The sequence below is a fragment of the Natator depressus genome, chromosome 1 (genome assembly GCF_965152275.1).
Source record: "Natator depressus isolate rNatDep1 chromosome 1, rNatDep2.hap1, whole genome shotgun sequence".
In the NCBI taxonomy this organism is placed as follows: Eukaryota; Metazoa; Chordata; order Testudines; family Cheloniidae; genus Natator; species Natator depressus.
In genome coordinates, this window is record NC_134234.1 from 254,025,208 (window position 1) to 254,050,097 (window position 24,890).

The following is a 24,890-nucleotide window of genomic DNA, read 5'->3' on the forward strand; positions in this document are numbered from 1 at the left end:
AATGGGGCTACAGATCACTTCCCTGGGCACTATAGCGTTTAGACCTACACTGTGACTAGAAGTGTTTGGACTGGCATGGTGCCATAGGCTAGTCCTATATGGCTCTTATCCGGGTGTGGAGCTTTTGATCACTTAGTCCTGACCCTGCTCAGTCATATTCTGTTCAGTCATATTCAGTAGGTGCCTTTTTAGCTCTACAGCTGACAATAGAAACGATCTGGGATATGCTTGGGAACTAAAGGCACCCACAGTGCATGAATTAGTAGAAAGAGAAGACATGCAGACGGAGAGAGAAATTACATAGACAAGGGACCCGGTGGGTTGTTGGTTCAGTGTGTGGGAGAGAGAGAGCGGTGATCGGAGATGCCAAATCCCATCTTCACCTAAGCTGTGCAATCCACCTAGAGCCAGACCTTTGTGGCAGGATAATCTTGATGCACTTTTGTGTCTTGCTGGTGCAGCGGAAGATCACACGTGGCAGCCTCTTCATAAAGTTCACTACTCCTGTGGAAAATTGGGCCTGGCATTTCATGCAAAGGAACACCTCTGGTAACTGTTCTTACCAGACACAGCAGAAATGAGTCAAGCTGAGTCACCGAAGAGTGGTGTAGTTTTGTGTTGCCAGTCAAGCCAACCCCCGCAATTCACCCTGGCACTGTCACCCATCTATCCTGGCAATACTGCAAGCCAAATCCTGCTCACATCACAAAGGCCAAACAAGAGCTACTGGATCAGACCCTCAACTGGTTTTAAACAGGAGTAGCTCCAGTAAAGTCCACAGCGTTACACTCATTTATGCTAGCTGAGGATCTGACCCATTCTGTCAATTGCAGGCTTAACTTCTCTGCTAGTGCTAGAAACCCCAACTACCCTAGACTTCAAGAGGAAGGATTCTCTCTCTTTCTTTTCTTTTTGGCTTCTTCTAATGTGAAGTGTTTGGTGTTTTTATTACAAGACATAAAATCTTTTTCCAGTCCCAAGTATGTCTGAATTTGCAGGAAGAACAATACCCCAGTGTCCTCTCTTCCCCCTTTGGTTCTAGCAACCTCTGAGTATCAAACAGTCTTTGCTTTGGAGAGTAAAAAGATAATGAATGACTTAAAATAGCTCTGCTGAAGAAAATGTGGGTTTGATTTGAATTGCAGAGGGAATAACTTCTTTCTGGCTGTTTCCTAGAGAAGGCCAGCAGTATCTGCTGCGGCTCCTACAGAGTCCTTCTATGTTCAGACAATCTAGGCACTTGCAAGAAGTACCGTAAAACCCAAATGAGATCTAATATGCAAATGATTGTGATCCATGACATTCCTGTAGCGCTTTATAGATTATCTATATACATCTCATATATCGTACTGATAGGCAGGCAATACACTGATAAACTGCAGAACCAGGAGACATAATGCAGTATAGCATGTTAGGAAGGCTGGTGCACTGGTCAGGGTGTTAGCTTGAGACTTGGCAACCTGGGGTCAAGTCTTTGTTCTATTACCAGCTTCCTGTGTGGCCCTGTGCAAGCCCCTTAGTCTCTCTGCGACCCGTCTATAAGATGAGGATGATAAAACTTCCCTACTTCATAGAAGTAAATAACTAAAAATGGTGAGGTGCGCAGATACCATGGTAAGGAGGGCCACATAAGAAGATTGCTTTATGGGCATGAGTGGCAGACAGCTGCAGTATTCACAGAGATAATTAGCTAAAGCATTTTCAATGAAATTTGTGATGCCAAATGGGCCATTTATTTCAGTCTTTGTTTTCCCTTGTTCTGACCAGGTGCATTAGAGGGATCATCCTGATTGGTGCCAGTGAAACCTTTATATCCCCCCTTGTCATTCTCTAGTCTGTAGATGCCACATGCGTTTTGCAGAAAAAAACCCGGTTTTATCAGAGTTTTAAGAATGTTATTGGAACTCTTTTTTATCCCTGCAACAGTAAAACTAGGTAGCTTAGTTCCTCTGAATCCAACCATACAGGCTTCAGAGGAAGCCATAAATACCTCTAAAAGTGACGTAACCTCGCTTTCATATACATATAAATGTCACAATTTTAAATTCTATCATCTTAAGTGGGTGCTGGGTCCTATGAGGAAGCTGGGAACCTCCAGCCTCTCAATGCTATAAAGCACCTGGTCCTAATTGTCAGGTCTGGCTGAGCTGTACTTGGAACAGGACAGATGGTATGGTGGTTTAAAGGTAGCTTTATGCTGCCTTTGTGTTTTTCTGATCATTGGGAAAGCAGGGGCTGGTTTGGTCCGTGGTGCAACTTAGAGTGACCATAGGGCTGCTCTAAATTGTGCCAGGCTACTCATGACCCGAACAAGCTGTTGCAGCAGCCAGGGATTGTTGTAGAACCATGACAGTCTGGCAACACTCTTCCCTTGCTCATGTCTCCTAAACTAGGGGAAGCCAGGGGGGTGTGGTTATGCCACCCAGGAATTCTCCTACACCAGGGCAATCTCCAGGTAGCCAGCTGAACCATCAATGTACAGCAGCCTTATCAGGGGACAGATTCTGGGCCTCTGTTTTTAACTCTGTGGAGTTACATGGCAATATAATGAACTTTAAACTCATGCCCTTTTTAGTTATAAGAAAGTCACTGGCCCAGGAATGTATTATACCCATCCTGGGTCTTGGGCAAGTTTAATTTGCAGGGGTGGGGGAGGGACAACTTTACTCTTTGAAGAGGAAGGAGCAAATATCTCTTTGGCTGGATGATGTTTTTTTAAAAAATGGTGGCTATTTGACGTTGCCCAGGGATTTAGAGTGTTCGAATGAGAGACGTAGTGAGTGAGCGGGCAGAGGCCAGATGAGACAGTCAAAGGTGCATGGTAACTTCATTTATCACATTGCTTTTCCGTCAGCATACAGCTACATAATTTGTCACATGGATATCATCTTCACGTGTGTGATGCACACACAGCGGATGCCCTTAGGACCATGCTGTTTCCTACATTTACCGTTATTTAGAGTACCGATAGGATTCACTATATGTAGAATGGAGAATTACCACAAAAACTGCAGCAGCTATTTAAACAACTAAATGAGGTAAATGCACATTTTTAAGGGTATGCAACATACAGAGATCCACAGATCCCTGAAAAACTACCGCATGCGGGGTAGGAAGCAGCAACCGGTTTGCGCTAGACATGCCACACAACATACCATTATCATTATCCCCTTGAGATAGTCCAACAAAATTCCTGACATTTTCAGTTCAGCCCTGAAGTAGTAGTATCTCAGGGGAAAATGCATAGACCATCTAGATAACATAGCATGACCAAATGACCCAGCAAAAACCAAGACATGACACAACAGTACCTGATATAATCAGGGCAAAATTACCAGTAAAACCCTGCATGACCCATTAGAATGACCCTGTGACAACGATTATTGCCTATGATACAGAGTTAATCATTCTCACCAAAGGATGCCGAATGACGCAGCAGAGTGTTGCTCACTATAGCTTTATTGAACTGCCCCTCTGTGATTGGCTTCTAGAAGACACCCATTAAGTGATTCAGCCAATTAGAGAGCAGCTAATCCACCAAAGTGTAATTAAATAATCTCTATTTTATTGTAGCATTTTCTGTCAATCCATTTACATTTTTCCGCTGCACTTATCACCCTGGTGTATGAGCACATCATTCTCGGTAGATTGGCTGCTCTTTGGTGGGCTGCAGCTTTTTCCTAGTTTCCTTGACTTTTTTTATCAGGATATAAATGTTCTATCCTCCAGTAACTGGACTGGCTGAGTACAGGTTGGGTGTTCTCAGTTATAATTTAAGTTGACACTTTTAGGAGAGCTGTCTGATAACACAACGATTGTAACAGTATAGTGTGAGGTTATAGGGACCATCTTTGTAATGTTCTGCAGAACATAGGACAGACACGCCCCACACAAAAAATTGTCATGAGACAATTTGGCAACCCCCCCCATTAGAATCCCACAGATATTAATACAAACCAGCTGATACTCAAATTTAGTGCCAAATCCTCTGGTTCACTCCAGTTGCTCTGGGCCACTTGGTGGCACAAAGCAGCCATAAAACTGGTTTAACTGGCCACCCGAGGATTCCTCCAGTATGAGGGAATCCCTAAATGGCATAAGCCAGCCTAGCAGCTCCCTGTGGCACCCCCCACTGCAGAGGAGGTGGTCAAGGAAAAGGGAAAAACAATGATCCTCTGGTGACCAGAATGGTCCCTTGGTGCCCACAGGCAGCTAGGTTACTCCCCAGCCAACTTCAGGATCAGAGGAATGTAAAGGTAGCTTAAAACTATTTCTGCTCCACCTTTTTGGTCTGGATCAAGTGCAACTCTGCTAGACCAGAGTCCATACGGTGAAGGGAATCAGAAAATTAACGGGATCTGTTGTGAACAAACCTATCTCAATACCACAATTCTAACCCGTACACCTAATCTACATACTCCTCCTCCAGCCACTCCCGACACTCCCTTTCCAAATTCCTCTACCTTCCCTTCCATGCCCCAATACTCTGCTCATCCATCCTCTCACATATAACCTAAATCGCCCTTTATCCCCATGGCCTTGCCCATTTTCTCCCCTTGTGCTTTCTTTAACCCAATCCTAATCCCCCATCATTCCTGCTCCGATGTGCTCTAATCCTAGTTTCCCCATCATCCTCTCCCTGCCACACACCTGAACTAACTCCCACCCTCCTTCTCATACACCCCCACACAGATCTGAACTAACTCCTCTCTGATCTCGCCCTCTTCTCCTATATACCCAACCCAGTTCTTAAGACCGAGTTTAGTGTGGCCTCAGCCAGTAGCTCATGAAAAGTTGGGGAGTGACCCAGTCACTGCAAATCAGTAGTTGGGAAAAGGAGTTATTACAATATTCTTAAATTAGGTCCTGAAAAGAACAGGAGGTCCCATCCTGCTAACAAGTGGAAGATCAAGGGTCGCTCCAGGGAGTGCTGGCAGATAGCAAAAGTCACAACATTGAAAGCAAAGTTCCCTGTTGATCACCTATCAAGTGTTTATCACTATCCCAATGATTACCGACCGCGACATTGTCACTTTATAAAACACAAACCATAGTTCATAAAACACAAGCAGTGCCTTGCGCTGTTCCTTCCATATGGCTGACCTGATGCTCCATTGTGGCCTATTCTTAGTATTTCTGATGAGTACGTTATTTGGGAAAAGCTACTGCCGTGAAGGCCCAGTTCCTCACGCCAAGTCCAGCGGAAGAGCAGGGCTGGAACCCACGGCCCATTCTCTGGATGAGTGCAGCACCCTCCCTGATGGAACGATGTGGTGGCAACTTCGTGAGGGGTTCGCCCTGGGGATTTCCTCTCCTTGAGCCCCTTCCCATGGATTTCTCACTGGAGAGGGGCCAACTGGCTCATGAGTCTAGTTCCACCCTTTCTTCAAGGAAACAATTATGTCAATGCCTGCATCAAGAGCCACAGAAGATCCAGCATGCTCAGTGAGAATGAGCAAGGAAACCAGAATAACCAACGCCGTGAACAGCTGAATAGGCGGCTATGTCCAGCTCAGCTTTTTGTTTCTTTTCACAGAAAAGCATTGCTTTGCCAGGAACTCCTGCACTATTTAGTTTTCATAAATGGAGTGAGTTGACACTGGTCAGTCGTGCTGTATGGACAACCCTGGAGACTGCAGCTCTCTGTTTATCCCCAGAGCAGCAACAGCCTGGGCAGCAGCACCTGCCTCTCCAGTGAGCCTCAGCCCTGGCCTGGAGGGACAATGTCTAGAGGCGATATGGGAGCCTGGGCTCTAAGGCTCATTCAGTGCTTGGCCTCTCTCTGCTGAGACGGCAAAGGAGAGATCCAGTTGTGATGGTGGATTCACATCCCATGGGGCCCAATTTTCCAAGTGCTCAGCACTCAGAAGTGGGGACAGATTTTGAAAAGCGCTCGGCTCCCTTTTAGGCTCCTAACTAAGAGACCTGTCCATTAGGCACCAAAGTGAGATCAGTCAATTCATTTCACACAGGGCGCCAAACAGCTGTCAAATGGGAACAACTTTCAACACAATCAATCTTGGGAAAGGGATCAGAGGCTAACTAGTGACCTATTATTATTTGTTCAGATTTAAGGTAGGAAAAGACTCTGCATCCCATTCTCCACTACCCCACAGGAGGAGGAGTAGTCAGTTGTAGTTGAAATACTCTTTTTATTGATGTAGAAAACAATGTATATAAATATGTATATAGTGTCTATCAGAGTTGTACATATGTTGATTGCATCCTGCTTTGACACCCGGGGTATGGTGCTTGTCATCTTAGATTGTAACTTCTTTGGGGTAGGGTCCATGTCTCCCTGTATGTTTGTACAACACCTAGTACAAAGGTGTGCCGACCGCGTCTGGGGCATGATGGCACTGCTGCAATAGAGATACAAGTAGCAATAATAATGATACTATAATCATAATAATGAGCCCTCTGGTCCTTAACGAGCAGCACATGAAGGGGAGCATCAAGCTTTGCTTCCCCTGTTTAATTGACACTGCATGATCAAAGTCCTAAGTAGCTGTCACTGAAGTTACATCCTAGTCTCCCAGCATAAAACTCTACTGAATTATACCAGAACGAATCAGGGGAGAGTGCAGGCAAGAGGTGGCTATGTTCGTATGAAGTTTGCTTACATGGACATGTATGCAAAAGGAATGATTTGGGGGCAGTTCTATGGCCTGCGTTATACAGGAAGTCAGACTAAATGATCTAAGGGGTCCCTTTCGGCCTTGGAATCTCTGAATCCTGCAAATGTCCCTGTCCCCCATTTCCCTGTCTGCTCCACTCTGATCTCCTCTCTTTCCTCTCCCTTCACACTCTCCCGCCCCACTTAGATATTTCTCCTTTACAAAAGGGAAGGAATGAGAAATAAAGAGTTTGCTGCTTTATACTCCAGGTTCTGAGGCTGGGGATGTGTCTGGTAAATGTCTTCTAGGAAAAAGGTAGGACCTAAATATTTTAATTTTAACTCCTGTGATTTACTTTTCCTTCCCCCCTGCCCCCCTAGTCCTTCCTGTTCTTGTAATAGGCACCTAGGGGCAATGACAGTCCCACCCACTAGAGCACGGTCTCCAAAATCCCCTTGCCCATGGCAGACTCCAGGAAGGAGGTAGATCCTGCTGCCTTGGGCATGTTTTATGTGTCTAAATGAGGTGCCTCTCCTCTCCCCCACAGTGAACTGGACCTGAGGCACAGCCCCCTTCCCATCGTTTCTCTCTGATCATGGTGTCTTCCAGTCCCATCATGCCACCTGCCTCCTAAAGGGAACTTCACTCTGCCAAGGTTTCCCTCCTGTTGTTTCAGCCAATCCAGGTCTAGAAAAGTCTGATCTACTCAGTGTGCGGGGACGGGGGGAAACTCTCTCCACCTCTGGGCTTGCTTCTCCATACACACAGTGTTTTCTGAAGTTTTGGTTCTCTTGTAACTTTCTCCCCTTGCTGTCCTTGTCATGTGCACCTACTTATAATCACGCTGCACAAAGAAACACACCTGTCCTGTGATCTCACTCCAGCCCCTGAGATTAACTCCTAGAAAACCATTTCTGTCCTTCCACAATCACATATTCCTGTTGCTACAGGAACAAAGTGGCAGTTCATACAGTAGAATGGAGAGGGTGCAATGGTCAGGGCATGAGGCTATGACTTAGAAGCCCTGAGTTTAAGCCCCTGCTCCACCACAGACTTCCTGGGTGACCTTGGACAAGTCATTCAGTCTCCCTGTGCCTCAGTTCCCCATCTGTAAAATGGGGCTAATAGCACAGCCCTACCTCACAGGGCTGTTGTGAGGAGAAATCCATTAAAGACTGTGAGGTGGTCAGATACTACAGAAATGGAGGCCATAACAATGCCCCAGGCAGATAGAACAAATGGTCCTTCTTTCAGCTTCTCTAATCTTCAAATCCCACACAGGTCTATTACATGACCCCGAGCCCTTGCTCTCCCAGACACACACCCTCGCTGTCTTTGCGTTCCCTCAGTTTAATCACAGTCTCTATTCTGAACGCTCACTGGTCCGGCCTGTGAAATTCCTCTTCATTTAAAGGGATAAATGCCTCCCCCTCCGGAAGACACTGGCGGAGCGAGAGGGGGACTTGGGGCACAGGGATGCTGTTAAACCCCGTCGTGTCTGGCAGACATGCAGGTGGCTGGCTCTAGTAGGTTCCTGGGGGAAGAGGTACATCTCTCCATCTCTGACAGTCTAGGGGCCAACTTCACAAGTGCCCGAAGCCTGGCTCCCTTGGGCTAATTGTGCGGCTACAGCAGGGCCACTGGACAGACACAGCACTGGTGCAGGGGGCTTCTATGCCAAGCTGTGCTATCTCCCCAGAAGCACTAGGGTCTCCTGCGGCTGGCTGGAATAGGCTGGGGTGCGACAAAGACAGGAGGAGACATGGCTGGACGGTCCTGTGACCAGAGCCCCCTTAGTCTCTCCTGAATTTCCCCCTTTCTCAGGCTGTGTTTCCATGGCAGGGTTTTTTTTTTGGGGGGGATGTCTTTCCCTCACTCAGTTGCCTCCTGTCCACACCCTGTGGGCTGAGCCTCAGGTACAATCCTTGCCCCACACCCCTCACTTAGCTGTTTCTGCTGAGAGCCAAAGTCACTTCCCAAAGGCAAGGGAACTTTCCAGTCCCACCATTGCGTCTGCCTCTTAAGGGGGCCGTCACCTAATGAGGCTTTGCCAGGCTGTTTTAGCCACTTCCTATTACAATATGTCCTCTCTCTAAACCACTCCTCCCGTCCCCAGCTTCTTCCAGCTCGCCGCCCCTTCTTCTTTCCCCCTTTTCTCTCTCTCTTTGCCCCAGGGGACCATTATTTATGCATTCTTTTTGCCTTGGTCCCCTGACCTCCAGCATCCCCATTCCAACATCTGTCTTTGTGCTGGTGTTGGTGACACCTTAAGGGACAGAGGCAGCTGCTCGTAGAAGACGTCTGCCTCTCTTTTCTCTGCCACCTTCCCACGCAGCTCTGGCGATGTACGGAACCCGGCTGGACATTTAAAACCATTCATTCACTCTCCCACTCAGAAATAAGCATGGAGAAAAAATGTTTCCCACCCTCTCTCTGCTATTGACCTTCCAAAAGCCATGACAATACTAATGCCCAAATTGTTTCCCCTTGGGCTAAGGGAAAAGGTAATCCTCAGGATCTAAATGAAGCAGCTGTAATTATTTCTGACGGACTTCTTAGAACCCACCCATGCTGGGTGAAGTTCTAGGGGGGAGTGTGCCCTTGGAAATGAGGGCAACCCTCAGCCCCCAAACCCTCCACCTTAATAGCAGGGCTGTCAACTCATTTGTATTTTGGAAGATGACACCCCCCAAATTCGTGGCGTCACCCATTCATTCAGCTGCATTTGGAGGGTGAACAGGACCCTAGCTCTGACCCCCCCCCAAGATGACCAAAGAAATGTTGGGTCAAGAGAACCAAAGTTGTGGGGGGGGGGAAGGGGGAGGAGGGTATGTATCAGAGGAGGTGGAAGCGGGGAGAGTGGCACAGAGAGAACAAACAGTTAAATTTAAATTAGATGTGGATTGGTGGTTGTGGTGGTGGGAGTAGAGAAGAGTTGATTCAGAAAAGAAAAAGTTTTAGGCACTTTCTTCCCGTCGGAAATAGCCCTGTTTCAACGGCTGGTTCTCAGCAGTTCGTTTAGCTGCACCAGGGCTAGCCGCAATTTATCTGTGAGTGTAGGCAATCCATGATCAACAGTGGCTCAGCTAGCTGTGTTTTACCCCTGGTTTAGCTGAACTGGTGCTGCCCAGGGTGCGTCCTTCTCTACACTCACAGCTAAACTGTGATCAATCCCAGGGCGACTAAAGGCATAGCGTAAACAAAGCCTTAGAAAGAGAGACGGTCTCAGAGAAAGAGCAAGTTTAGGAAGAATGAAAATGTGGAGACAAATTGGTAGGAAGGAAACACAGACACTGAAAAAAGGCACCGGGGTATGGAGAGGAGAAAGTGGGGAATGGGAAGAGAAGAATGAAAGGACAAAACCCACCCAGGGGAGATAGCTGGCGAGTGTTATTTTTTTATTTGACAGAGTGTTTGCTTTACACGACATTTTGAATCTTTGATTTATTGGTGTTTTTGCTGCTTTTAGCCAAAACAAACAAATCCCTAGCTTTGGACAGGAAAGACATGACACTATGGGCCCAAATCTGATCCCTTTTAGATACCACACTCCACAGATCATCCTCATTTTGTGTTTTGAAAAGCTGGTGGAGCGTTCATGGTCAGAGACTCAAAGCCAGACTGTTCCATCTGCCATTTTGCATATTCTAAAAATCAAACTGCTGATCTAGTAAAGGAATCTGCACCTGGAAGAAGCCAGTTTGTTCTAGGCTCCTTTCGAATTCTCTAGACAGGGTGATTGGCATGAAAATAGAAGTAGCTCCCCAAAAGTGGTAGTGGGAGTCGAATTTACTGCTGGTATAAGGGGCTGTGCAACTCCATTGACTTTACTGGTGTTGCAGCCACTTACATCTGCACTGAATTTAGCTCTGGGTCCCTAAGGTGTGCTGGAAAGGGAAGGGCACAGAAAGACAGTGGTGGAGATCCCTGTTTCACTCACTAAACACAAGTACTGCATTGTATGGGCCTGATTCTCCTGTCACTTGCATCTGGTGTAAAAAGCAATACAACTCCACTAAGTTCAGTAGAGTTACTCCAGCGTTACATCAGGGTAAGTGAGAGGAGAATCAAGCCCTTCGCTGTTGGGTATGAAAACAGTACGGCATTATACGGCATTGAACACCAGTTCAGTGATCATTCCCACAGAGGCAAGAGAAAGGAGACCACCTCATTTCTAGTTCAGTCATGATGGCATCAAAGAGGCCCAAAGCCTATTGCTTTCTCTTGCAGCCAGGAGTCTGATAGGAATAATTCTTTGCACATATCTAGTATCTTCGTTGCTGACTACTCATTTTATTCAGTAGGGTACAAAGGAAAAGACTCTCCTTAATTCCATATCCCCTCAATTGCCCTCGATCCCTGGATCCTTCCCAGGGAAATATGATAAAAATGACCTAGTCTCACTGTCAGTTTGTAAAATTAGGGCAACCATTGACACTAGCAGAAACACAGGCTACTTCAAAGCCTATGGGTGCAATTGAGCAGGGCTAGCATTTAGAAACATAGGAATTTCCATACTGGAATAGACCTCTGGCCCACCTAGTCTAGTATCCTGTCTCTGACAGCGAGCAGCACCCATTCTTCAGAGGAAGGTGTAAAAATACCATGGCAGGAAATTGTGGCATAATCTCTCTCCATAAAGGTCTCATTCTAGTTTCTAACAGTGAGAGATTGGCTTAAGACTTGAAGCAAGAGGTTTTAGATCCTGTGCAAAATGGTTATCATAATTAATGATCACAATTCTGGATAGTTCTGTTATCCACATAAACGTCCATTCACTCACTGAATCTTACTAGGTTCTTGGCCTCAACAACTTCCTGTGGCAGCGAATTCCACAGTCTAATTACAAACTGAGTGAAAAAGTATTTCCTGTTATCTGTTTTCATTTTGCTACCTTCAATTTCATTGCATGGCCCCTCCGTGTGTCACAACAGGGATTACAGACGCTCCCGACCTACCTTATCTAGACAAATCATTATTTCACGTAATTTAATCATGTCCCCTCTCATCCATCTCCTTTCTAAGGTGAACAATCCCAATCTTTTCAATCTCTCTTCACATGGGAGGTTTTTTTCATGCCCCTAGTAATTTTTGTCACCCTTCTCTAAATCCCGTCTAGTTCCGCAATAACCTTAGTGAGATGAGGTGACCAGCACTGCACAGTATTCCAGAGAAGGCCGCACCATTGATTTATTTAAAAGCATTATCATTTCCATATTATTCTCCATCCTGTACTTTATGCATCCTAACATCTTGTTTGCTTTTTTTGTCTGCAACTGTGCACTGAGCAGAGGTTTTCACTGAGCTATCTGCCATGATTACCCAGTCCCTTTCCTGAGCGGATGCTGTTAATTTAGAACCCTGTAAAGGTGTACGAGTGGTCCCATTTCTTTCCCTCCAAAAGGTGCATTACTTTGCATTTATCCACACTGAACTTCATTTGTCATCACGTTGTCCTTTCATCAAGCTATTCATTTGGGGCTCAAGCAGCAGCCTGCAGGCATTGCCCCAGCCCCCAAATCCTTTAAATGTCAGTGCTCATCTCAGCTTTCATTTCCTTTCTTGCAAAGAAAAACCTCCCCAATATAAACAAATGGCTGGGAATGAATGTTTGCCCTGGCACGTCTCCCTGACAGTCACAGATTAGTCACAGCACAACAGTTGCCCAGGGCTGTGGCCACGGCACCCCTTATTTTTTGGTAGGCCCCTGGACTAACTCTTGTCTGAAGGCTGCCATGAGCTGAGCCCGATCCTCTGCCGAGCTGCCAAGGAGGCCTCCAGTCACCAAGAGCTGGAGGCAACAAAGTGGAGGAACTGGCTCAACTGCAGGCAACTAGCAGAAGGGAGCGGCAGAAGCGGGGGCCCAGGTCTCAGACTGCCCCGGTGGTGGCAGCATTCCCTCTGAGGGAAGAAGAGGAGGCAATGGGGGAAGGAGGGCAGGGAAGTGTGGACTCTGGCTTCCCCTTCACAACAGCAACAGCTGTCAAATTCCTTGGTGGAGGAAGGGAGGATAGCAACAGCTCATGAGGGTGAAAGGAAGAGGGAAGGGAGAGGGGAAAAAGAGACATTTTATAAAGCTGTGGGGAGCTGGGACAATTCAGAAGTGGAAAAGGAGGAACAGATTTCCAAAGGGTTGGGATCCTTCAGTGAGGGGAGATAGAGAAGAGACAGAGATGGGAGAGGACCCGGAATAAATAATGGAATAGAGGAGAGGAGAGAGGACAGAAAAAGGAGACTGCAGGAGCAAAGGGGACGAAGAACAGAGCAAGGAAAGCAAGAGGACAAGATCATGTAACCAGAGAGGGGGCCAGGGGGATGGACAACAGAGAACCGGGAGTGAAGATGAGAGAAACAACGAAGGGAAAGGAGAGCTGCTTTTGAAAGAAAGAACAGAAGGGAGAGGAAGAGAAAAAGAAAATAAAAAGGGAAAACAATGGAGAGAAATGAGAACAAAATAAAATGGAGATGGCTAGAATGAATCAAAGATGGAGGGAGAGGAAAAAGCTGGGAACAGAGATGTAGAGGTAATGTCACATACGCAAGGAAAACCCCCTAACTTTGAGGTGAATTTTCTTTAATGTCAGTTCTACGATCCCCCTGACACACCCTAACTCGCTGAACATTTGGGGGAAGGAAAGGGGTGGGCAGCAGCCGAATTCTCTAGCGAAACACACTTTCTTCTGTGAGCTCTTTGGAATGGCAGGACCTCATGTGTGATGTGCGGGAGCACAGTTCCTGTCAACTAGTGCAATCTGGAGGGCAGAAACGGCACAGAATGGAGGAGTGATGGCTTCCCCTGGGGATGGAAAGGGCATGTTCAGTTGGGAACCTGTTCTTAAAACAGGGGCAGTGATCAGAGATTCTGAAGGGTTCCATGCTCCCAGGCTTACCATTGCTTTTGGGTTCTGTTTTTAAATAGGGTGGTGCTGATGTAAAACCTCACCAACACCCCTGCCTACTGCCCCCCACCCCACTGAAGAACTCTGGATTAGACTATACCAAACTGGAATGGGTAAAGAGTGCACAGAGAAATGCATGGGTTAAAATGGAAACATCAAACAGGAATAGCTCTCTGTATCCCTGGAAAAGAGAACATTTATCTTATCCCCCATGTAATTTCTTTATGCGTTACTGCTGCCACACTACATCTTTGTGTCCCTCCCACTACATTTCCCACCCACTCCCTTCAACAAGGCAATTCCTGGTGCATTTCAGGACAATATTAACTCACTGCTCCCTCTCTCTCAGTAGGAGGATTCATATTTGCTCTTTTAGAGCTATTTAGAAGTCAGTGCCCAGCCATTCACCATTGCAGATGAGCATTAACCTGTCATAGCTCACAAATGGAATGTGTTTGCTGGTCTCAGCCTGTTGGATATTCACCCACATCATAAAAGCTCTGCACAACTTTCCATGATTTACACTCAGCTGTGAATTAAGGCTCGAGGAGGACCAAAACCACCAAAGTTTCAGGGCTTCAGAAGCAAACTTCCTGTCTGCTGTCCCTCACCCTAATGAAGTGTGATCTTTCCCCCACTTTTGAGTCCTTGATCTTTTTCACAATGAAGATGCAGCCAGCCAGCCCAGACCCTCCCTCCCCGTAGCAGGTGGAAAGCCAGCAGCAATCAACTATGCGCTGGGCCATCGCCTGCTGCTCTGGCTCAGGCTCAGCACTGCATCTAGGCCTCCTGTGATCCTGGACCTTGAAGGTACAAGGACCCTGAGTTAATTTGTTGCTGTTTACAGCATGTGGTCAGAGGAGGTCCAGGAGTAGAACAGCAAGGGGTACTACTAGTCAGGACTGGGGGGCACTGGCAAAGCTGTGTGAGCCAAGAACTAGAGTAACAGGCAGTTCTGAGGGCTGAACTGAGGTGCATTGGCAGAGCTGTGTGCGGGTACTGGGACCAGGACAGGAGATAGAGGAGCAGATCATGATCAAGGTACAATGACAAAGCTGCGAGGTGGCCCAGTACTGAAACAACAGGGAGTCTACACAGGTCGAGGATGAGGTACGTTGCCAGAACTGTGTGGAGAAAGCTTACCCAATGTCTGCCTGCACCCTGCTTTATTTTGCTGTCAGCCCTTCCTTTTCACGAACGCTGAAATTGCACTACACTCCTATGCACTGTTCAGATATAACAAGCTGGAAAGAGAAACAGATCAGCTCATTAATTTTCCTCAGGAAGGGTCTCTAGGCAGGAATTATTTTCTGCACCAACATCCATTCAATTACTTGTCTTCACACCAGTGAGATCTACAGGGATGTCTAACCCTGTGCACATCACTCATGCCTTCTCTCACTGGACTATTTTCTCCCTCTTCTCCAGTATAAAAAGCCTTCAAGAGCTGTTCCTTTTCTAATAATAATGACATGACAGAGCCAATAACAATACAGAAATACAAAATACAGTTCATTTCTATTTAAGAACATAAGAGCTGTCAGACTGGGTCAGACCAGGGTCCATCTTACCCAGTATCTGTACCAGAGCTTCAGGGGAACTGCATAGAACAGGGCAATTATGATCCATCCATCTTCCACTTCTGGCTTCTGATAGTCAGAGGCTTAGGGTCGGTCCGAGCATGGGATTCCATTGCTGACCATCTTGGCAAATGTATTTATCCAGTTCTTTTGTGAACCCAGTTATACTTTTAGCTGTCACAACATCCCATGGCAATGAGTTCCACAGGTGAGTTGTGCGTTGTGTGAAAAAATACTTCCTCTTGTTTGTATTAAACCTGCTGCCTGTTAATTTCATCAGGTGACCCCTGGTTTTTGTATAGTGGGAAAGGGTAAATTCCGCTGCTCAATTCACTTTTTCCACGTGATTCAGGATTTTGTGGCCCTCTATCATATCCCCCCATACCCCAGTTCTCTCTTTTCTAAGCTGAACAACCCTAAATTTTTTAAGTCTCTCCTGATGTGGAAGCCATTCCACAGCCCTTAGCTGAACCTTTTCCAGTGCCACTATATCCCTTTTGAGATGGGGCGACCAGACCTGCGCACAGTATTCAAGGTGTGGTTACAGTCTGGATTTATATAGTGGCAGTGTGATATTTCTGTCTCATTTTCTAGCTCTTTCCTAATAGTTCTTAACATACTGCTAGCCTTGATAAGGCCCCAATAAACTACTGTCTTTCCGGTTTTAAGATTCTATAAGAGGAGGATCAAATTAGTCCCTAGGAACAGAAATCTACAGTTAGACCAGAAGTATCATTCATAATAATAAATATACAAAAGGCTCCATGCAAAGAGGGAAATGGTTTGGAGGATCAGCAACTTTCTTAAAGGCAGAAAAGGTGTAGCGTAGCAGATCTATGGGTGCAGTGAGTTTGCAGATCTCAGCTGTTTGATGGGTGGGTGAGCAATTAAAAAAGAGTGCGCTTTTTATATTAAAGGAGCCAGTCACTGCCCTTTTAAGAAAAACAGCACAAAAATTCTTGAGTGACATGAGAAATTGCTTAGACAGTGCAGCTCTATGAGAGAGAGGTACCTGGAGGCAGATCAGAAAACATCTCTAGTTTGGTACTTAACTTGAGCAGAGACTACATTTCTCCTCTTACCCTAGTGTAGGACTGGAGCTCATTGGTGGGCTGGAGAAAGAGGGGAAAGGACCCTCTGCAATGAAAGAACATTGAGATTGGAATCCTTATTCACTCCAGCACAGAAGGTCCTTCAGAATAAGGTTGGAAGTCCACTGTGGGGAGCCAGGCTACTGTCTGAAAGAAGTGGAACCCTCACACAGATGGAACAAGGGGCCCAGATTTCCAAAAGGGACTAGTGACTTTGAGTGCTTGAATATTTTGGTGCCTAACTTGAGACACCTTAAAGGGACCTGATTTTCAGAAAGTGCCCCTGAAAAACACGCTCCCTCTTCCCCCAAATAACTAATCACTTTTGGAAATCTTGGCTGAGATACTAAGTTTCCCTCTTACCGCAGGGTGAGGACTGGGGAGGTGGATCACTGCAGGGAGCAGAATGGGTGGAGAGAGCCAAAAGCAGAATGAACATGGAGGCTGACAGGATGGTAACTGGGGCCAGATAAGTACCTGAGACATAGATGGGGCCAGGGAAGGAGAGAGCTCGAGGTGATAACTGAGACTGATTGGTGAAGCAGAAAGACCCTTGAATAGCGGCATCCATGAGGATGCCCAGCCACACCAGGCCTATATAAAGGTAAATAACTACAAGAATATTTCTAAAAGAAAAACCCACTTTCAAATGATTACTACAGTACTTATCCACCACTCTCCAGCACCAGCCCAGATTTCACAGAGTCCTTGGAGGACTAAGGCAACCCCACATGCTAGTGGCATGGAGAGTGTCCTTCTGCCAATAGACCAAGAGCAAACATTGCCTACTTCCTCAGTTCTTTTCCAGCGGTATAGCTTCTCACACACCAATGGCCCCACCTCACCTTACAGGCCTGACCCAAAGCCCACTGAAGTTGATGGGAAAACTCCGACCTAATGGTGAGTGTGTCTCACTACAGTACACCACCACCCTGTAGATGTGGGGGATTCCAGATGGAGGGTCCTCTTTGCCATTTCCACTTCATAGTATCATGAGGTTAGAAGGGACTGCAAGGGTCATCTAGCTGAACCCCCAGGTGAGATCTCAGCCTTCCGTCCTCCCAGGTGCCAGGCCACCGGTGAATTCTGTGGGGAAGGGAGGAACAGGTCCTGGCCCCCAAGCAGCCAGCTTTCAAATATGGTGACTGAGAGGAGTGTTTCTGATTCTCTCTCCAGAAAGGGCAGGGAAGCCAACCGCACTAATAAAAACCCCAGAGAGATGAGAGGCAAACACAAAGTTGCTTTTCATTTGCAACCCTTAGACAGCAGCTTGACAAGGAGATTTGAAATATGGTCAGCTAGGGAGGGGGAATGAGAAGAAATCCAACCCCACAGAAATCCCTGCGGGGAAGACCCTTCCTAGGGAAGCATGAGGCACTGCTGACTTGTCCCAGCAGCAAAGGCCAATTCCGCTTAGGGTTAGTGCCCTAAAATCCCCCCCTTTGCACACAGCCTTGGCCAGCAAACTGTGCTGCTTCACCAGCCCCCTGTCAAAGTTTTAGTGCAAACTCTACCTGGCCTTGCCGCTCGGGAAAGGCCGATTTTAGCAGCTGGGCTAGTTAATTAGCAACAGAGCAGGAGCTGTGCGCGCCACCCTCCCCCTTTGCCTCCGCATTCCCCCGGAGTGGGATGGGAAGCCTCATCTCCCGCTGAAGGTTCACACAGCTTGGCGGCAGAGCAATTAAACAAAGCGGGGATGGGGAGGCGGGAGCTGATTATTGCCAGGGAGCGGGGCGCTGAGCCCTCCCAGCGCAGGCTGAGGGGGAGAGGGTCCTGCAGGGCCAAGCCAGCTGTCTGTCTGTCTGCATCTCGCACCCCCCTGTTGCAGGGCTGCAATTCCCAACCCTTGGAGCTCATTCACGGAGCGAGGGAGAGAGCCCCAGAGCGTGCTAGCGAGGGAGTGCGCGGGGCTGATGGCTCCTTGGGGGACCGGATGGCAAGTGTGACAAATCGGGACACTTTTCGGGGGGGGGGGGGAGATAGTTGCCTATAGGACAAAGCCCCTAATAGCCGCAGGTCTGGTCACGCTAGAGGGGGGCAATTATGACATTTTAATGTAAATAGTCCAGCTCTTGTAATCTAGGGGTGGTCCCAGCTCAGGACATGTCAGTCCCTGTGCCTTTAGGGGCCGGTCCAATGTGGGGGAGAAGGAATGCAACCTCTCCGATTTGTCGTGTGTCCCCCCCCCCCCCCCGTTGTAGCCATAGCTACGTGCTTCTGGGTGTACACACAACCGGAATGCACAATATTCCCTACATCAATGCCCCCCCCCCCATCTCTCGCCTTCATCTCCCAGCTAGATCTCCAAGCCTAGGGACACAGATCACCGAGAGGCTGTTTGCCCCCAAAGCTCCCCCTCTCATTTCGCTTTTCTTTCCTTTGAAGGGCTCTTATATCAATGTTTAATGAAGTAGCTGTCTCTCTCCCCGCTTCGGATGAAAGCTCCCTGAGCGGCTCTTAAGGATGGGGTGGTGGGGGTTTGGGTTTTTGTTTTTGGGAAGGTGTGTGTGTTTAAAGCCTCCCCGCTGAATTTACTGCTATTGATTTTCTGGCTTGGAGCTAGCACCGAGTATTCAGCAGAGAGCTCCTCCGCAGAATGTGTGAAAGGCGGCGGTTTGGATAGAGAAAGGGCACCAGATGCAGTATGCGTCAAACAGACCATCGCTCAATGAAGTCACTTAGCTATTCAAAACATGTCCAGCCATCACTCAACCGTTTGCACCAAGAACTGGGGCGGGGGGGGGGGGGGGGCGACCATTCGCGCTTCTTCCCGGACCACAACCGTTTCCAAACAGCCTGGTTTGGTGAGAGACGTTAGGACACAACACAGGTTATTCCCTCCCCGCCTCCACCCCACCCCCAAAGCTCCAGGGCTGGTTTTAGAAAACCAATTCTGCGGTATCCACTTCCCGCTCCTCATCAGAGCGATCAAGGCTAATTCGGTTAAGGGGGACCCATGGAGACATGGACATACGTGCACATTATCTGTGGATGTCCCCACCCCACCCCCAATCGACCCTCCTGCTTAGAGTGTCGTCTGGAACACCGATTTTACGATGCACCGAAATGCTCTGTGTGTGTGTGTGTGTGTGTCCATAAACCACACATTTGCATCCGTGCCCCTCTCCTTCCAGGACGTGATTTGAAGACCCCCCCCCATGCACACATACTCCAATAGCAATACGAAACAACACAGATTTAAAAGCAAAGTGCTGGCCTCCTCTCCCCACTCCCCCCCAACGTCTGAGTCCAGAGGCTGGCTGCATTGCTGGTTCTCCAGTGGCCATCAGACATGTCACTGTATGTGGGAGCTGAGTTGCTGCTCAGTTTCACCACATTATACTTAGGCTGGTTTTCTGTTCAAAGACTTATTTATTTTTAGACTTTGCAGTAACCCTTTAGAGAGAACAAACAAACAGGGGGGGACCCCGCAAAAACAAAACCCACCCCAGCAGCGTGTGGCTGCTCAGAGACATTACGAAATGCTCTTGAACTCTGCTTGAGCTGACTGGAATCATTCGGATTTTCCAAATAAGGCTGCTTAGACAGAACAAGATTGGGGGTTAGGTGTGTTTATCCCCCCGTACAGGGAACTTGATGTTTACATATGAGGTGTTTTGCCGTTTTTTCCCAGTTCCCAGACTTATGATCATCAAAGCAATTTGCAACGGAGAGCAATTATTTCACTCTGTTATTATAGCCAACAGTGCACCAGTTATGTAGCATTTCGCTTGCTTTCCCAGGCAATAATGATCCGGAAAAAGGCAGATCACACAATTGCTTTTAACAGGGTCTCTGGATGTTTACACAGTGCATAGATTACTCCAATTAGGAGGGGGTTTTTTGGAAGGGGGAAGAGGAAAGGATAAAGGAACAGAGTAGAGAGCATATTTTACCCCTCTTATTGCCTTTTCTTTCCTCAGCAACTAACCCAACCACCCGTGTTCCACGGTGGAAGTGAGAAAATGGTGGAATGTGGAGAGATTTATTTGGGGAGGGGGGAGGAGATCCGGAATCAAATACCTTCCAGGCAGCAGGTTCTCCATAATCCAGAATGGGTCATGACTTCCTCGTTCTTTTTGCTGGTTTCGTTCTCACTGACACTTTTAGTCTTGCAAACCCCTCTGGAGTAAAGCCAGTAGTCGGTCCCCACAGCTATGGTCATCAGGCTGAAGGCAGCGAAAGCACCAACGGTGGTTAAAAGCATCTGAACACCTCTGTCAAAGAGCCCCATAATTCTTCATTATACAAATACCCAACCGCCTTCTGATTCTTGGGGTGTGTGTGTTAATAAAATAATAATTCCACTACTAATATAATGGGTATATATATATATAGAGAGAGAGAGATATCAAAAAGGGAGGTAAGAAAGCCCACGGAAAACAGTGTAAATTATAAAGACCACACGGGAAGAGGCTTGCCTTTTAAATCGGAAACGTTCCGGTTGTAATATAAAAAAGAAAGAAAAAGAAAAGAAAAAGAAAAGAACAAAAAAGACTAAAGCGAGAACCCCCCCAAACTGAGATGCCTTAATCCCTTTTCCTAAAATTCTGGTCTCCAGTTTCCATATGTAATGGCTAATTTGGAGATGGCTTCCACAGTGAACAGGGGAGCAGCAGCAGCAGCATCCTCAACACAATCTCTCATTATCTGGACCTAGACAGTTAGAGATTGTAAGAGCAGAGATGCAACCTTCAGGCGTCTTGCTTAGCTCTGCAGCCTGCGCCATGAAAATCCTTTTTCTTCTCAGTTATCTTCCTGGGATTTTTGTGGTTGGCTTTTTGGGGGGTTCAAATTCTTCCTTCCTTTTCGTCCTTTCTTTTTTCCTACCACCAAACCAGACTTCCCAGTATACTGTGAGCCCTTGATTTCAGCGGTACAGGTGCTGAGCTCTTGCCTTCCATGGCTTTCCCCACAGCAGCGGCAGTTGTTGTTGTTGGTAAAGTGGGCAAGAGAGGGGGGGTTTCTCCCAGAGAAGAGAGACGGATTTCCCTCCTCCTCTTGGCAAAGCTTCTGAAAAGAAGGGAACCGGTGCCTTGCTGCAGGATTCGCTGCCTCTGTCTCTCTTCCCTTGTTAGCTCCTCTCCCACCTACTGCATTACCGTGGTGGTGCTGAAGTGGACAGCTCCCCTGCACCGATTTCCCCGCGGTGCTGAAGAACAGCTCCTGTGCCTCTTGCCCGGGATGCTGATGGGAAACCGGGGGGCAAGCGCTTCCTCTTCCTATATCCTCTTTTCCCCAGCGTCTGCAAATGCGAGTGACCCTGCTCTGCTCGGAGGAGCAGGGAGGGATGGGGAAGGGGTTGATTCGCCTTCCCACTTGTCCTTTCCTGTTTTTACCCCTCTTCTTCCAAACCCTGAAATGATAACTCCCCTAGGATCCAGGAGCTGAGAGAAAGGCGTAGCTGGATCTCGCTCGCTCGCTCTCAGCCCAGCCTCCTTCGCATTCCAGCGATACGTGCCCAGAGCTCCAAATACAACCCTCACATCACAATTAGACCAGCACAGAACTTCAATCAGCCGTTTCTCTTCCCAGGAGACGGGGGAAATGTAACGTGGAAGGGTAATTCAAAATTAAATAAAATGTTTTTTTTTAAAGCACTTTTAAAAGCACTCCATTATTCTAGGGCTGGCTATAAGTTACATAGTGGGGTTTTCCCCCTCTCTCCTCTCGTTTCTTTGTCTCTTCCTAACTAATCGTGCATGAATCTCTGGGTGGCTTTCTCTCTCTTTGTAGCTTTCCTTGAAATCCCAAATGCTGCTCCAACAAGCAGACATTTTGAAAAGATTAGTAATGAAAAGGGTTGCTGCAAATTGAAGTATCTCCTCTCAAAAAATAATGCTCCTTTCCTGCCTCCATTTGAAATCGAGAGGTGCGTTGATTGAGTCCATTCGAATCAAAGTCGGAATAGTTAATTGTATTTTTAGTTTCCTGTGTCAGACATAACTCGTTAGTACCGAATCCGAAAACATGTCTATAACATTGTACAGTGCTGACATCAAAGCATGTCATAATCCTTTCCCCCTTCATTACACTAAGTTAATTACATTATTCACCTCGCTCCTCATTCTATATGTGTAGCTGTTCTTTACTCTAACACCAGTAAAGAGAAAAATGACTTCATCTAATTCCTGATGCTACAGATTTAATTTCTCTCGGATCAGCTTCATAGTTCAGAGAACAAGAGACCAGAAGGGCTGCTTTAGGTTCACTGTTTTTCTGCCAGAGGGGGGGATGCAGGGAAGTTGAATCAGTTGGAGCGTTTGAGACACGTTGCAATTTCATAACTCTCTCTCTCTCTCCCCTCTCCCGCCCCCCTCCGCTGAGCTCATGCTTATAAGACAATCTCTCAGAGGTCTGCTGAACGCTAAAGAGTTTGTTAAAAAAAAAAAAAGTGAATTACAAACCAGTTTGCACCGGGTATAAATTAATCTCTAAGCGTCGCCTTCTGCTATCGAATACTGACTGACCTACAATAAAACACCCGCTTCTCAGCTTTGCAAGTAAATTACCAAACTACCTGGGTTTTAGCCTAATTTTCTAGACGAACCATTTCTGCCCACACAGGCAACGACAGGTTTGCTGTAGTGTGAAGATCGTACATTCTCTCTTCCTTTGTCTTCTGCTTTCCCCCCTTTTTCCTTTGCTTTCTCTCTTCACCGTGTGGCTCCGCTGCGACGACTTCTGGTTGTCTTCTTTGGCCCAGTAAACACATTTAAACCCAGGACAGTCTACAAACGACGTTCAGCGCATAAAACAGCCCGGCCAAGCAAGGGAAAACAAAGTTTATTGACGGGGCAGCCACGTGGCTACATTGGGGTATGGGTGGGACAAGGAGACTCCCCCTTTCCCTACCAAAAAGCTAGCGTCTCGCAGCCCCGCAAAACCGGTGCAGGGCAAGCTCCTTCGGGCGGGGCAGGAGATCGCCCAAACCCCAGCTGTGCCCAGCCCTACTCCACGAGCCTTTAGGATCCCACCCCGCCCCAATCCTATTTATTCCTGTAAATTGCTAACCCGGCCACAGCAGAGCAGTCTCGCCCCCGAATTCCCCCCTGGCCCTGCCCCTCCTCAGAGCACAGAACTGTAACCCACGACGGAGTAAAATGGCCAACACCTAGGAGGTTTTGTTTGTCAACCAATGACTGCTGATGTCGGGCACCATCCGTAACAGGAGCTCTGCTCCGCAGCCGCGTTCCTCCTGGTGGGGACGAGGGGAAGGATCGGAGGACCGAGCGTGGTTTCATGACGACGTTTAGGCCTGTCTGGGGTGATCTCGCCCCCCAGCCCAGCCTGCCCGGTTCAGTCCCGTGCCTACACGCGGCATGCGCTGCAGCGGTCCCACGCACAGCCGGGCGTAGCGGGCATCTGTCGGGCACACACGTGCTTGATGTGGGGATGTGCTGGGTTTGTTTGCTGGAGGTTGGGAATGACCCCGTAAAGCCAAGGAGGCGAGCCAGAGAGTAGTCTCTGCTCAGTCCTTAGTCTCGGCGACGGAGCTGGTGACCCTGCTCTCTCCCTACAGTGGGGAGCGGAATTGCGGGTTTCTTTCTGCACAAAAGGGGGTTCCCCTGAGCAAAGGGCGTGTTTTGCTGGCGACAGGTGGTACCACCCCCCGGCTGCTTTTTCTGCACTGTCTTCAGCAGGGGATGGATGGGGCTGTTCCCCTCCCCCATTGGTGTTCTCTTGTTCTGGTACTAAATAGATACTGGGAAGGCCAATCGCCTCAGAGATCCCTTCCTCCAACCTCGAGTCCAGGAGAGTGACTAGAATCATACAGGAGAGGGACCCCTCCAGACAGGCTGCGTCTGCCAGAAAGGGATCTTTGGAGAGGGGCTATAATTGTGAGGAAAGTCTTGGGGGGCTTGAAGGTCGGAGACTAAGACTACTTAGGAGCTAGTGGGATTATCAAAGACGTTTTTCCCCTCCCCCAGGGTTCCATAACTGTGACGGGGGCGGTTCTAGGAGGGGGGTGTCTCTGTCCCTACATTCATTTTTCATTCCTTTCTCCTCCGGGGATCTCGACCCATCATGGAATGTTCTGTTACACCCAGAATCCACAATCGCTCTGTACAGGAGGTAGGAGAGAACAGAGCAGCCAGCTGTACAAAGGGCTCTGAGGCAGGAGCTCTGGTGAAGAAAGATTACTAAAGTTAAAGGTGTAGCTTAACATATAATCCCTGGGGCACTCAGATACCACAGAACATGCTCAGAGGAGAAAGTCCTACACACTTAACACACTTAAACCTGCCTTCACCAAACAAGGACACCTTCTTTGTCCTATAATTGCAGAGGTGTTAATTGTCTACTTCATTTTAAGTGGTTTCTTGCAACCCCTTATGCTTAACAATCTGTCCCACCTTGTACTTAGCTGTGACAATCTGGCTACCTTTTTCAGATCTGAAAAAGGGCTCAGTGAAGCTTGAAAGCTTGTCTCTTCCACCAAGAGCAGCTGGTCCAATAAGAGACATTACTTCACCCATCTTGTTTCTCTCATATCCTGGGACCAACTTGGTTACAACACTGAAAATCAATGGGGATGTGATTCTGGAATATTAGGGAAATTAGGCAAAATTTCAAAAGCACCTAAAATGACTTTGTATTCTACGTCATATTTTCAAAAATGATAGTCACTTAGGAGCTTTAAATGCCTTTGACTTTCAATGAGACTTAAGTGCCTATGTCACTTGGTGCTTTTGAAAATTT

General features: G+C 47.5%; 1 protein-coding gene across 3 annotated transcripts in view; it reads right to left on the bottom strand.

The window, feature by feature from the left end:
- CACNG2 (calcium voltage-gated channel auxiliary subunit gamma 2) overlaps positions 1 to 22,383 on the bottom strand; it is a 60,518-nt gene extending 38,135 nt beyond the window's left edge. Inside the window, exons 1-2 of one of the 3 annotated variants that reach the window (XM_074941518.1) lie at positions 20,609 to 22,381; positions 20,211 to 20,356 (exon numbers count right to left, since the gene is read on the bottom strand). In XM_074941518.1, coding sequence (XP_074797619.1) covers positions 20,211 to 20,352 — 142 coding nt within the window. In that variant the 5' untranslated portion in view covers positions 20,353 to 20,356; positions 20,609 to 22,381. Of the gene's footprint in view, positions 1 to 20,210 lie in introns of all 3 variants that reach the window. The other 2 variants (XM_074941517.1, XM_074941516.1) reach the window with 2 other exon arrangements.
- Positions 22,384 to 24,890: the final 2,507 nt, after the last annotated feature.